A 14,484-nucleotide genomic window follows, 5' to 3' on the forward strand; every position below is an offset into this window, starting at 1 on the left:
TACACGTGTGTGTGTGTGTGTGTGTGTGTGTGTGTGTGTGTGTGTGTGTGTGTGTGTGTGTGTGTGTGTGTGTGTGTGTGTGTGTGTGTGTGTGTGTAGCATGAGGGAATTGAAGTGATCTCTAAATTTTTTTTCTGGTTTTAAAGCTAGTGATTTTGGGATTTTACATTGGGTTAAGGTTCTTGGGATAACAGTAAAGCCGTCTATGCTGATGTGAGTGGAAATTTTCTTTGGCCAAATTTTAGTTCTTTAAATAGTAGCTAACAGTCCTAAGTTTGGTTCCTTGCAACTTTTTCGAATAAAGGGGAAAAAAAAAATCCTCTAGAAAGGTGTGCCATTCTCCTTGCCCTCCCGTCCTTTGCTCCATGTAGCATCTGCACCAACCTCATGCAGGCAGACCTTTTATGGCCATTTTAACAGGAGTTGAAATTGACTTCATACAAACAGCTGCAGAGTAGAGTCTTTATCTTGGAGTGTATTTTTAATACAACGGAGCTTAGTGTACCCATGCCGAGGCGCAATACTCTTCCCGAGGAGCCTCCTCCTGGGAAACGTTTGGAAACCTGTTCCCTGCAGGGTGGCTCCGCCGGGCTCTCCTGTGACACCTGCGGGGCTGTCTGTGCTGGTATGTGGGAGGAGGTGGACGCGAGCAAGGCACGGTGTTCTGGGCAGCTCTGAGAGGTTCAGGCCTTTACAAGCAAGGCTTTGATTCTATTTTTTGCTGAACTAGCTCAGCCACTTCCTGTGTTTGGCAGCGCCTAGTGCCTCGCTGCACTGTGGCCACTTGAGCCCCGCGAGCCTGCGAGCCGCGCGCCGCCGCAGCCGGTTCGAGAGCCTATTTTAGGTCCCCTGACAATGGCCTTCTCACTTCCTCGGCGAGGAGGAGGAGGAGGACCTGGGCTGGCACTGGCCACTTGTTAACGATGATGACAACTTCGACTTGGACTTGGGCTCCCCTCCCCCACCCGAAATCCCTAGCTCAGCAAATATTTGAACCTGCCCAAGTTAATCATGAAGCCGCGATCGTTATCTGAGAGGGACGTGCGACCGCCCGGGCTCCTTCCCTCCCCGGCGCAGCCTCGGCCCCGGCGCGCAGCCGGCTTCGGCTTCTGCACGGGCGGCGGGCGCTGAGCTGCGCTGCTGCCGGCGGCGCGTGCGAGCCTTGGGGTCCTGCGCCGCACAGGCTGGAGGAATCGCTTTTCGGATTTTTTTTTTTTTCCGTTGTCGGATACAGGCATTTCTAAGGGAAACCGTTGAAATGCATAACCTGCAAAGTAAGTTGCCTTTCGTTTGGGCACAGCTCTGCCCCTTGGCTGTTTCACTGTTTTGGGGGACTTCTCTGAAAGGTTCATTTCTGCAGTTTGTCTTCGTGTGTGTGTGTGTGTGTGTGTGAGAGAGAGAGAGAGAGAGAGAGAGAGAGAGAGAGAGAGAGAGAGAGAGAGAGAGAGAGAGAGAGAGAGAGAGAGAGAGAGAGAGGGAGGGAGGGAGAGCGGGAGAGATAGTAAGCGCTGCCTGGGGAGGACAGATGAGAGATTAGGGGAGACACTCCCCCATTTCCTCGAGGGGCACAATGTGAGGGAGAGATGGGGCTTCGGTTGGAAATGGGGAAGGAGGAAATTACCAAGTGCTGGTCTGGAAGTTGGGGCCTGGCCAGGCCTGGGAGAGACGTGGAAAGTCACCTGTCTCCCTGCCCTCCTCCCGGGGTCTACCACATGGGTTCCAGCAGCAGGACCGGTTTGCACCAAGTGCTCCCAAAGGCATGGGGGACAGGTCCCCTCCGGGCTGTCGCGCTGCCCTCCACAGCTGCTGGGAGGACTTGGGTCAACATTTTTATTAAATTAAGATTTTTTTTTTTCTGAGGACATATCCCCACCACCACCACTTTTCTTTGCATTTAGGGTTACTTCAACCTTTAGGCAAAGAGAGCCTGTGAGTGGGAGACGGTGGGAGGGTATAGGTTGAATCTGCCTGCCTCCTTAGTGGGAAACTGAATTAAACTGGAGGAGAGACACGTGAACAGTGCTCAGAGGCTGTCTTGCCTTTGCTCTATTTCTATATATTTTATGATTCCAAATTTGACAGAACGTCTAAGAATAAATTTCCAGGGCTTCTGTGTTCTTTAAATTGTCACAGAAATATGTGACATACACATGTACGTAGATCACACAGCCCACTCTAGTTTTTTAAATTAACTACATTTATATGGGTGGGGGGAACCTTTTCTCCCTTCCTCCCCTCTCACTGTAGGAGAACTAACATTAATTTAGATTTATAGGGGAATTGGTTTCCTCACATTAAATACTGCTAAGAAGGAATAATAACATTTCTTCCCAAAGTGAGGCATTTGAGATGGAGGGGACAAAAGCCCCCCCGCTCCGCACACACACACAAGTGATTACATCACCCACTCCCCCCTCAAGCAGTATTTAGCCCAGTAAATCTGAAGATGGGCTCATCAGTGAGAAATACTTAGCAAAGATAGCTCTGCCTGTACTCTACATTCTGATATGTGGCCTCTCTTTTTTTGCATTTTCATTCCCTATTCTATAGTTTTAACTGCAGTGTTTAATAGAGATTTTTGCCTCTACCTTTTTTCCATTGTGCCGCCTATAATGTAGCACATTTGTGACAGTGTATAAGTTGAGTTTGCAGTGAATTATGGAGGACTAAAATTAAATATCCAGAGTTCTTGATCCTTCCTGCTTTTAATATATATCAGAGGCATTTTAGGACTTTAAAATATATCTTGAGTATACTATTTGGATGCCTTTGTAAGATTTTTAAACCAAGAAATGACCGGGCTATCTATAAACCCAGATGCACTGGGGGTGCGGCGGGGGGGGGGGGGAAGCTACGTGCCGCAGCGTATCAGCTTTTGTCAACCTGCCAAGAGCGGAGCGTACCATGCTGCACGGAGCAATAAAAAAGGAATTAGAAAACTCACGGCTAGAGAAGAACAGTCAGATTAAACACCTTTTTGAAACGAAGAGCGTGTATACATTGCAGTTCTGTTAAATGTAGGATCTTCGTGAGATTTGGGGCTGTGTTAAGGCTGGTAGAGAAGAGAAATGATGAAGCAGGAGTGGTCTGGTGACATTTTTCTGACTTGATTGGCTGGGGTGTGTGATGTCATAGGTTACAGTGCAGCCCCTTATAGGTTTTGAAATGAATTCCAAGACACCATTACAAAGAAAGCCGGACTCTTTTCTTATAACTGAGCTCAGCCCAGGAAACTCTCGCACAAATGTACAACACTGTTTGGAATATGGAAGACCTGGATTTAGAATATGCTAAGCCAGATATAAATTGTGGCACAGACTTGATGTTTTATATAGAAATGGATCCACCAGGTAATACTGCAGTATTCTTGTAGAAAGCTGGTTAATGTTGTGGCATTTAATCTTTCTGACAACTACGGTTAACAGCTCCTCTTTGGATGTCTGTTTTTATTCATTTGTTCTAATTTAATGAGTTTGCTCATAGCTTGAAAATGAAACAAATGGTTTGACTGCCTGTGGGAGCAAGTCAGGCTGTGTGGGGTAAATGCTTATTCTTAGTTGAATGGCTATAAATTGGATTCCAGTTTTTCACTGGTGTCTTTTGTTGCTGTTTGGGTTATATTGTTGTATGTCGTTCCTTTAATTAAAAGGATGCAACCTCGGTGCCGCTTTCTCTCTTGACAGTGGATGAGGACAGTGTGGCACTTTGCAGTGATAACACTCGGTACTTTAGAAAGCATGTACCAGTGCTGCTATCAAATGTAGCAGTGATTGCAACTCAGTTCTAGGTGCCCTGAAACTATTCTGAATCAAATGTTGAGACTTTGTCTGCTCTCTCTTCTGTTAAGATACTGCAGTGAGAGAAGTTGGCTTCTTCCCATTACTGAGTCTCGGTCTTTATAAAATATACCTGCTAGACTCCTGACATTTTTTGCTTAAAATAATAACAGTGCTTTAAAACTTATGACTTAGAATTTAGCTAGACATCCTAGACTTATTTTGCTTTCTCAATTATTTTCGCCTTCCTCCCAATTAAGAAATTCAGAAACACTGCAGTCTTTATTTGTCACCAGTTGGTACATGAATACTGATTTGACATTGAGGAAGAGGGATATGGTTTTTAATCACTCTTGGCATAATATAGAGCACAGTTATCCAATAGAATATTATCATGAATACTAAAGAGATTGAGGTCACAGAGGAGTTTCTTAAAGTGGCTTTTGGCAGAACAGTGCCTGAAATACTAAGATTAGAGAAACCCAATTCCGCCTCTTAAAACATATTCCTGTAGGTGAGCTTTTTTATTACCACAGCAGCATTTGTGGAGGACAGAAACCAAATTTGTCTTTTATAATTAAATAAGAGGAGGAAATTAAAACCAAACCACGTGATTCCTTCTGCTGTTCTCTTTGTGGTCTCTTACTTTAGATAGATTTGACCAGATATGAAACTTTAATTCAACTCAAACCTGAAAGTAGAAAATGTCGTGACTGAGTCTGGGTTTACTTTGAAATTCATTCACATGGCCAGCCCATTTTATTTGTTGGTCTCGAAGCTCTTCTCTTTTTTTCCATTATGGTCTATAGTCAAAAAGATTTCTGATTTTTTTTTTTTTTTTTTCTTTAAGAAAAGGTTCATGGACTCGTGCATTATTGCTGTGTTTCACAGTTGAAAATGTTACTTAAAGGAACTTGGGTCGACTTTTAAACGTTTATTTGTAGCTGGGACTGCAAAAACGTTTTCTTTCTCCTTCATCTACAGCACTGCCTCCTAAACCACCAAAACCCACTACTGTAGCGAACAACGGTATGAATAACAATATGTCCTTACAAGATGCTGAATGGTACTGGGGAGATATTTCGAGGTAAGGCTACAGAGACTCTTTGAGTTTCTCACCAGAGCTAGGGAGTTTTAGATGAAGAGAAAGAAAAGCAAAACGCACCAGCTTGCTAAGTTCCATTTTTAGGCTATCATCCAACATAAGCATGAAGCTGGTTCCCTTCCAAAGACGACCACAGAAGTCACTGAGCTCTGGGGAATTGTGGGTGCTGGATGCCACAGGAAATTAAATACCCGAGAAGTTTCATTACTGACAGAGCTGTCAGGGGGGCAGCAGGGTGAAGTGGCACTGCCTCAAGGCAGAGTGTAAAGTCGCTCTCTTTATTAGACCAAAACTCTAAGAATTAATGTTATCAGCTTAAAGTGGCATTTCTAGTCTCAGCTTTTTTTTTTTTTTTTTTTTTTGAGGGGAATGAAGAGTTGGGAGGAAACCTTTTGGGGATCACGACTTTCTGTGCTGATTTGTCAGAATGACTTGTGTGTTAATTCTTAAGCTCTGAAAATACAGTTAAGAACATGTAACACGAGAATCACCAAATCCACTAGGTGAGCATTGTCTCATGTTCTTTTCACTTCAGGGAAGAAGTGAATGAAAAACTTCGAGATACAGCTGATGGGACCTTTTTGGTACGAGACGCATCTACTAAAATGCACGGTGATTATACTCTTACACTAAGGTGAGTTAGGGCATGTGGCTAAAATTCTAAAATTGGCGTGTTAAAGGGGATGGGAGAACACGCTTTTTTTTTTTTTAAAGAGAATTCTAATGCCGTTATTTATATATTGCATTTGCAGGAAAGGAGGAAATAACAAATTAATCAAAATATTTCACCGAGATGGGAAATATGGCTTCTCTGACCCATTAACCTTCAACTCTGTGGTTGAACTGATAAACCACTACCGGAATGAATCTCTAGCTCAGTATAATCCCAAACTGGATGTGAAATTACTTTATCCAGTGTCCAAATACCAACAGGTAATCACATACTCATGTTAATATTTTAAAAAGGTACTTTTAATGTTTAGAAAATATTTTGAAGCAGATGAATTGCATGTAATCAAGCTTGAAAAACGTTCAGACTGTACTTTTGTGATCACAAGTGTATAGTGGCTCAATAAAATACTTTCACAAAATAAATGACCATTGTTTGAGGATTTTTCCCATGTCAGATAAGTACCTTATCAACTGAATTTATATTTTGTCCATTTTCTTCTAATCCTTCCAGGATCAGGTTGTCAAAGAAGATAATATTGAAGCTGTAGGGAAAAAATTACATGAATATAACACTCAATTTCAAGAAAAAAGTCGGGAATATGATAGATTATATGAAGATTATACCCGTACTTCCCAGGTGAGTTTTCTGTGAAAATCACATTAAAATTGTAGAGCTCTTAGTTACTAGAAGCTAATGCATGTTATATTCAGCTTCAGAAAAAGAATTTAAAAGGTTGAGTTTTTGCCAGTAAGAAAGTGGGGAGATCATTTATTTGTGAATCGTTGATTAGTCTAATAATTACTTACTATAAATCTTTTAAATCAAGCCTGTAAGTATCAGAATAATAAATTAAGTTGGATTGGTGTAACGGCAGATTGAAGAATTCTCTTTAGAGTGAAAGCTAATAATACTGGAAGTGCCACAGACTTGTCTAACCTCTGAAATGGGGATTTAACCCTGCGATGCCCTTACTATGAAAGGGTTGAGGCTACATGTACTGCCTTGTTTTCCTAGAGGCTTTAATCTCCTCTAGACCATCATGTATCTGGGACCGCCAGAGGGAGCAAAAGGATGGCATAAGCTGCTGATAAAGTGGAATGGTTTTTAAAGAAGATGAAAACTGTAGAAAACTGTCAAGCAGTCATCTTCCAGAGACTGGGAAAAGTCTCCAAAGGAAATGTGTGCTTCTGTGATACTATTTTAAGGGCTTTTATGAATTTGAGTCCCACCTTGCTAACAAAATACTTGCGTGCCACATAGTAGCGCCGGTCAAATGTCCTGGTAGTGTCTTGCCGTAAGAAATTGTCTTTTCTGTGAAAGGAATGACCTTGTCTTATTAAAATTGGGTTGCAGGAAATCCAAATGAAAAGAACAGCTATTGAAGCATTTAATGAAACCATAAAAATATTTGAAGAACAGTGCCAAACCCAGGAGCGGTACAGCAAAGAATACATAGAAAAGTTTAAACGCGAAGGCAATGAGAAAGAAATCCAAAGGTTGGTGGCCCAGGAGGGTTTCCACTGCCCATGTGCTAGAGCACCACAACTCTCTTAAACTGTTTAAAGGTGACCTCGCTTTCTGTGAAACGACAGGGAGAGAAAGCATTCTTTACCTGAGGAAAACTGCTGGGAATCAATACTGCAACCTTGGGGGAACTTTCCTGATGCTCCAGGTAATTATGGATGCGTTGCTCTTGCCTACAGGATTATGCATAACTATGAAAAGTTAAAGTCTCGCATCAGTGAAATTGTCGACAGCAGAAGGAGGTTGGAGGAGGACCTGAAGAAGCAGGCTGCCGAGTATCGTGAGATCGACAAACGGATGAACAGCATTAAACCAGACCTCATTCAGCTGAGAAAGACAAGAGACCAATACTTGATGTATGTACTGGAAATGGAACCCTGCACGTGCATGATTGGTCATTGCAAAAATCAAGGATAGGTTCTTAATGCATTTTCCTTTTAAACCTCTTTTCCAGGTGGTTGACTCAGAAAGGTGTGCGGCAGAAGAAGCTGAACGAGTGGCTGGGCAATGAAAACACCGAAGAGTAAGTAGTTAGCACAGATGGGAGGTAGCAAGGGTGTTTGTTTTTTCATTTAAGGAAAATGCACAACTTGCTTCGTTTGCAGAGCAAGTGAGGAATGGAACGTCTCGTAGGAGAAAATATTATCAGTCTCATTACCCAGAATTTTAAAAAAGGAAAGTTTAGCAAAGGAGAATGCAGATTTCCTTTTACCCCATGGGGCTTTGAAGTGACATTGTGTCCGTGATGATGTCCTGGAACCGTCTAGAAAATCCGAACATATTTTGGGACCAATGTGGGTGGGGGTGGGGGTGGTGTTGGGGGGAGACAACCCTGTTTAGCATATTTTTAAAGCTTAAGTATATGTTTTGTTTCAATTATTTGAAAACTGGTGTTCCTCCTAGTCAATCAATTTCCTGATCTAAACTGGACAAACGGGATGGTTTAATACTTTGCTGTCTGCCGCAGGTAGCTACTGACTGACTTGAAAACAGGAAGAGTATCACTTAGTGCTACTAAAACTCTTTGTTCGGGGGTGGGGGTGGGGGTTGAAGGCTAAACTCAATGAGGAAACTCAGGCCAGAGAGGCTGGTCGAGTCAGACCCGCAATCGCTGGCCTGACTTGCTTGAAGGAGGGGCAGGAACTAGATCGAAGCAAGGAGAGGGGCAGGCTGCTGGCTGCCATGTACTTCATTTAGAAACCTTCTCTTCTACTAGCCAATATTCGCTGGTGGAAGATGACGAGGATTTGCCCCACCACGACGAGAAGACGTGGAATGTTGGCAGCAGCAACCGAAACAAAGCCGAAAACCTGTTGCGAGGGAAACGAGATGGCACTTTTCTGGTCCGGGAGAGCAGTAAACAGGGCTGCTACGCGTGCTCCGTAGTGTACGTACCCCCAGCCAATTATTTGTCTCGTCAGACAGCTCAAGGAGGTGTTTCATTCATTCAGCCAGCCAACCATGCGGGCAAGGATTTGGAAAAGTTCTAACCTTTAAGAGTGTTACGGTAGTACAACGGTGGAGAAGAGGAAATGAGACCTACTGTTTTCAAGTCTAGGCAGGAATGGCTGTCGAGTAGAAAGAAACCTGCTGTTTAGGTGGGAGACTAGGGCTTGGGAGAAGTCCTGTTTTCCTTTTTCGTCTTTCAAGTGGAAATAGCCACACTTGCTGCTTTTTGGGGGGGCTTCCGTATAGTTAGAATCTGAGGCGATCCACATGGAAGCACCACCCACAGGTAAAGTCCCCATCAGCGACAGGTTAAAACAGTAAGAGAAAGGACCCTGCTCACTGTCCCTGAGATGAGTACACCCAAGAGAAGACATTTCCGTCCTATGGCCTATTTTCCTTTGTTTATGTAATAGTTCGGGGGTACTTTGAAGAGTGAGGTTGGTTCACTGACATTATTTCAGAGACATGAATGTCCTCTAGGAGAGAAAGGGTCTCTGCGTATTTTATAGCCCATCACCTCCCTCCATTTAAGCAGAGAAATATTGCTACAGGAAAGAAATGAGACCTTTGAGTGAGGGCAAGGGAATAGGAGAATAGATGGAGAGGTATGTGGACAATTCCAGGCCTGCCTGAAAGGAGGAATCCTGTTAATAATTGTAATGGTACCACTCTGGTTGGGCGGCAGCGCTCATAGGAACGGCTAAAGTCACCACCCGTTGCCTGCTCACCGCACTCTAGGCATCCAGCAAGCCCCTTCCGTACACCGCCTCATTTCTCAAAGCTCCCCTCTTACAGACAGATGACTACTGTCTCCCTTTTAATCCATGCTAAAGATGGCAACCCAGTGGCTCAGTGAAGCTGGGTTACCTCCCGAAGTTACTCAGCCAGTAAGTGACAAGGGACAACTCCACGAGTCTAGGGCTCCCCCAGGACTGGTCCCCAGGTGGAGGCTGCCTGCATCGGGGCTTTTTACGATGCTTTTACCCAAAACGCCTCATCCTGGCCCAGCTCACCCAGGCCCTTGTGCTCTCTCTCCATGTGCAGGGTGGACGGTGAGGTCAAGCACTGCGTCATCAACAAGACAGCCACGGGCTACGGCTTCGCCGAGCCCTACAACCTGTACAGCTCCCTGAAGGAACTGGTGCTCCACTACCAACACACGTCCCTCGTGCAGCACAACGACTCCCTCAACGTCACGCTAGCCTACCCGGTGTACGCGCAGCAGCGGCGATGAAGGGCCGCCCTCCCGCCTGCTTCTCACCTTCAGCTCCCCGAGGCCTCCAGCAAGCACAGGGCTCCCCTGCAGCCCGACCTGGGAACTGAGCTGCGGACACCCAGCCGCCCGTCTTCTGAGGTGACTCGAGCTTTCGATCACACGGCAGTAGGGGAAGACACATAACGCGGCGGGCTCGCACTGGGCGACGACCACCGTTCCTCGTCTGGAGTGCTTAATTAGCCTTCCTTCCTTTCCTCTTCCTTTCTTTTTGGTTTTGTTTTTTGGATTAATTTAAAGTCACAACCACACACGACACCAAGAGAAGAAATGCAAAAATCTCTGCGTGCAGGGACAAAGAGGCCTTTAACCATGGTGCTTGTTCGTGCTTTCAGAAGCTTTACCAGCTCAAGAGTTGGGACCTTGGAGACCGGAGCGGGGACGGGCTGACGAGCCCTGGCCTGGGGTCGCTCAGTCCAGCCTGGGTGTTGCCGTGCACGGTGGCCCCAGACACATCGCACTGTGGATTATTTCATTTTCTAACGAAATGAACCGATATGTAGCAGAAAGGCACTTCCGCTCACAGGGGACACTTTGGGGAACGTCCGCTCACGTACGTTCAGAGGAAATTCTGTTGTAGCAAAGTGCCAGAAAGTGTTTCATTAAAACTCTACAAACCAAGAAAACCCACCAACAGAAAAATGGAGCTTGGAAAATAGGACTTCAAAATGACATTTAGTATATAAAATATGTACATAATATTGAATGACTAACTATCAAATAGATGGATTTGTATCAATACCAAATAGCTTCTGTTTTGTTGTGCTGAAGGCTAAATTCACAGTGCTATGCAATTCTTAATTTTCATCGTTGTTACCTGTTTTAAACGTACCTTCAGAATAAGCTTCCCCTGCCCCAGTTTTTGTTGCTTGAAAACACTGTCCCAATTTTTGTTGCTTGAAAACACTGTCCCTGATTTTTTTTTTGTTAATATTCATTTTGTTACTCGTTACCTTTTTTTTAAAAAAGAAGAAATGTACAGGATGCCAGTTTAAAAAAAAAAATGGCTTCAGATTTAAAACTATGAAATATTTTACAGTTTTTCTTGTACAGAGTACTTGGCTGTTAGCCCAAGGTTAAAAAGTTCATAACAGATTTTTTTGGACTAAATGTTTTGTTGGGCAGTGCCTGATAAGCTTCAAAGCTGCTTTATTCAATAAAAAAGAGAAAGATATATGAATATGACAAAGTATGGCTGAGTTCAACAATGTTGTTTCAAGACTTAAGATACGGTACCTGGCAATGTTTGTTTCATAAAGAATTGTGAACTTCTTGACTCTAGGGAGGGGAATGTAGCAAAGGGATGTACAGGTGGGGGGGAGGGTGGCAGGATGGCATGCACTTTCTCTTTCTTGTGATTACAGAGAAGTGGATCACTGCAAAGTGAAGTCTTTTCCCACTTTGATCTGCTACTTACTATACCCTCATGACAAATACAAACCTATGGGAATGCTAGGCCTTAGGAAGGCAGGCAGGCAGGGTCCTGGAGCAGTGTTCACCCTTGTTGGAAACACCCATTTTAAAGTAAAGTATCATTGCTGCATTTAGAAAACCTGTCTCTCTTTCACATTAGACTACCCGTTAACAACCAGCCAACATCCACTGTAGAAAAAGCATGATCTGAAAAGATATTTTTATCTGGATATCTGCTATTTTCCTAGCTTTCCACTCAACTTAACTTAGATCAGAAAGCAAATAATAGACGTGGTCATAATCGTTCCTGCCCCGATTGTGGGGAGCTTGTTCAAGTCATGGCCATTGTAGGAATCATAGTACCAGTCCTCATTCACCCAAATAATTGTATGTGTTACACTTCACCGTGGGGAAAAGGAAGGGCTTGTTAGAGTATTCTTGCCAACTGAAGGCGACAGCAAGAGATCTCTCTCCCCAATTTACATATGCAAAAGCCTTTGGGTTCAGTGGGAACTGTACCTGTGTTGGGAGGAATAATGGGGAGATTAAAATGGAATCTTAACAACTTCAGTTTTCCTTTCCTATTTAGATTCACCACAGCTTTATTTCTCTTTCCTTCAAATACTGGGGGGAAGGGGGTTTTGTTTTGTTCTTTCTTTAATGTTCCTTTTAAAATTCTTTTGAAAGAATCAGTCTAGTGGCTGACTCAGTCAGCTGTAGAATGTATTTTTTTTTTCCTTTTTACATGAAGCTACTCATATCAATAGCAATAGTCAGTCTTACAGCCAGACTGTCAGCCCTCAAACTTGACTGTACTGACCTGACCATCTCCCTCACATCTCCAGACAATTGACGATTCCCCTGGTTTTATTCTCTGAGTGTCTCCTTTACAACTATCCTTCCATGTCATACAGAAGCCCAACCATTAGTTAATAGTAGTTTATCAACTAGGTTTGGTGGTTTTTTTAGTAGCACATCTGTGTATGCTATTAAGGAACTTTAATTTCTAAAATATAAGATCCGAGATGGAATATTGCATTAAAAAGCTACCATTCTGTCCACGTTTTTGCTTCACCACTTCACAAGATGGCATGGTATTTAGGCACTTGCCTTATTTCTGCCTCTCACGAGCAGAAATGCAGTAGGTTTTTCTTTGACCAGCAAAGGCAGGATTCATTGTTTCCTGTCACCATGAGTCACAACTTACCTATGATGCTACGCCTGTGCCTAGTACCCTTCTGCCAGCGTATGGCATGCCATCACATCTGTCCTTGTAGATGTTTGACCAGCAGGGCTCTGAGTCTAATCATTCATCTCCTAACCACACTGAGCAGCTTATGATTAGGGATGGAGACAGCAGAGGCCCTCCTGATACATGCTTACATCCACGCATTGATTTTCCCCACCCAGCGCAGCATCCTGAAGATACGAACCAGAAGCTAAGCTGAAGAGAGGCTGTGATGGGGCTTTAGAATTGGGAGCATTGGGATCTGATATAATACATGAGGGAAAAATCATAACCACGTTGAAAAGGCAAAAAGCCTGCGTCTGCAACACCGGACGACTTCACGGCCCTCGATATATGTATATATGTATATGTGCATGGACTGTGTTTCCAGTACACCTTTCAGCCAAAACAGATCCACAGTCGTTGAGTTCAAGTACATAACAAGCCAATGTCTAGTACAATTCTTGTATGTGTGTATGGGGTTTTTTTTTTTTCCTTTGAAGTTGCTTTGTTTTGTCTTACAAAGGTGAAAAGTGTTTGCAAGTGAAGTGAGAAGAAGTTCATAATTCTTTGGCTTGTTTCTGTTGTTTAAAAGTTACTCCTCTCGGGTAGCTGGTCTACGTGACTCGCTGAACTCGGAAATCCTCGTTTTCGGTGTGTCAAGCCAAAATGTGTTCATGTGAGCCGTCACTGTGGGGAACCAATTGCTTTGTCATATAGCTGGTTATGAGCTAGTAACGTGTTTGGGAAGTCCTACTGATGTTCCTTTTTGAGAAAAATTCTGCTGGTTCTAACAACTGTGCTTTTGCTATGCATGGTATCCAAGTCAGTTGGAGAGCAGACCCTGAAATTGGAGTTCAGGGTCATTTAAGAAAGGGGCAGTTTATAGCATAATGCCTCACATGGGACAAAGTTCTGAAATGCCAAATTCTTATTTTTTAGAAATCTAGGTATATAAGTTACTAGTATAAATTACTAGTATTATGAACGAAATTGGGTTCATTGGAAACACTAACCGACCTCACCTGGAACTTGTCACCATGAGAGAGCGTGAGCTGCCCAGGGTGCTGCTATTTAAAAACAGAAGAAAAAAAGGCAAAACAAACAAAAAAATCTCATTTATATGTGTGTATTTTTTAAAGCTACGATCTCTTCGACGTTTTTACAAATCTGTTTCTATGACATTGTTAAAGTAAAGTTGGTCTTTTGACGAGAGGGAGGATGTCATGGTCAGTTGTAATTTTGCCTTTACAAGGCACCTGGGGCGGGGGGCGGGGGGACTGTGCCTCCTTGACATTTGTTCAAGCTATAGATTCAATGGAGCTATGTCTTGTTGTTTTAAGTTGCTTTAATGCATTGTATTAGGTCTTCAAACAGAATAAAGTTTGTTTTGAAACTTAGGTTATGGTTTGAGATTTCAGTGATCACCGAAGACATATGTTCTCTTGCTCTTTCGGTTAATAATGTTGCTTCTCCTGGAGTCTCCCACCCACCCCCTTTCACTGTCATTACATTATCTCATTTTTGTCAAGCGAGAAGAACACATGAATGATGGCTCAGTGTCATTTACATCGGTTCACTATATCCTTAATGATGAAAAGAAGTAGCTCTAGGTGATGTCATTGCAAGGCATGTTCTTGGTCCAAAAAAAATGTGATCTCTACTGTCCCTCAATCCCTCCCCTTCACCATCCAACCCCAAACCTTCAGAATGGTTCTCTACAAACTATCGTTAGTGAAGGTATCTGGCTTTGTCTCTCTGTTCTACAGGCTGCGTCTTTGAAACAGGCACAGTGCAGGGACACTGTGAGGCACTGTGCAGCAGGCAGAGGTGTGACATGGGGTTCTAGACAGGGAACAAAGATTCACTACAGATGCTGGTTTCACACTCTAGTATCTAGTCAATATATGCAAACCATTCTTAATCTAAAATAACTTTCCCCACTTGTTTTGATTGCTGAATGAATTTATAATGAGGCCACTTTGCACGTACACGGCACTCAACACCTAAGCACAGTGAGGGTCCTAGACATGGAGGCATGGT

General features: G+C 43.4%; 1 protein-coding gene across 4 annotated transcripts in view; it reads left to right on the forward strand.

Moving 5' to 3' along the window:
- Positions 1–13,841, forward strand: part of PIK3R1 (phosphoinositide-3-kinase regulatory subunit 1) — a 168,493-nt gene extending 154,652 nt beyond the window's left edge. For 2 of the 4 annotated variants that reach the window (XM_082651159.1, XM_082651158.1), the window contains exons 8-16: positions 4,761–4,863; positions 5,417–5,515; positions 5,634–5,814; positions 6,065–6,190; positions 6,908–7,050; positions 7,258–7,434; positions 7,533–7,601; positions 8,295–8,465; positions 9,572–13,841. In XM_082651159.1, coding sequence (XP_082507285.1) covers positions 4,761–4,863; positions 5,417–5,515; positions 5,634–5,814; positions 6,065–6,190; positions 6,908–7,050; positions 7,258–7,434; positions 7,533–7,601; positions 8,295–8,465; positions 9,572–9,761 — 1,259 coding nt within the window. In that variant the 3' untranslated portion in view covers positions 9,762–13,841. Of the gene's footprint in view, positions 1–823; positions 1,275–2,979; positions 3,351–4,760; positions 4,864–5,416; positions 5,516–5,633; positions 5,815–6,064; positions 6,191–6,907; positions 7,051–7,257; positions 7,435–7,532; positions 7,602–8,294; positions 8,466–9,571 lie in introns of those variants that run through there. The other 2 variants (XM_082651160.1, XM_082651161.1) reach the window with 2 other exon arrangements.
- Positions 13,842–14,484: the final 643 nt, after the last annotated feature.

The sequence above is a fragment of the Grampus griseus genome (genome assembly GCF_964374135.1).
Source record: "Grampus griseus genome assembly, chromosome: 3".
Lineage (NCBI taxonomy): Eukaryota > Metazoa > Chordata > Mammalia > Artiodactyla > Delphinidae > Grampus > Grampus griseus.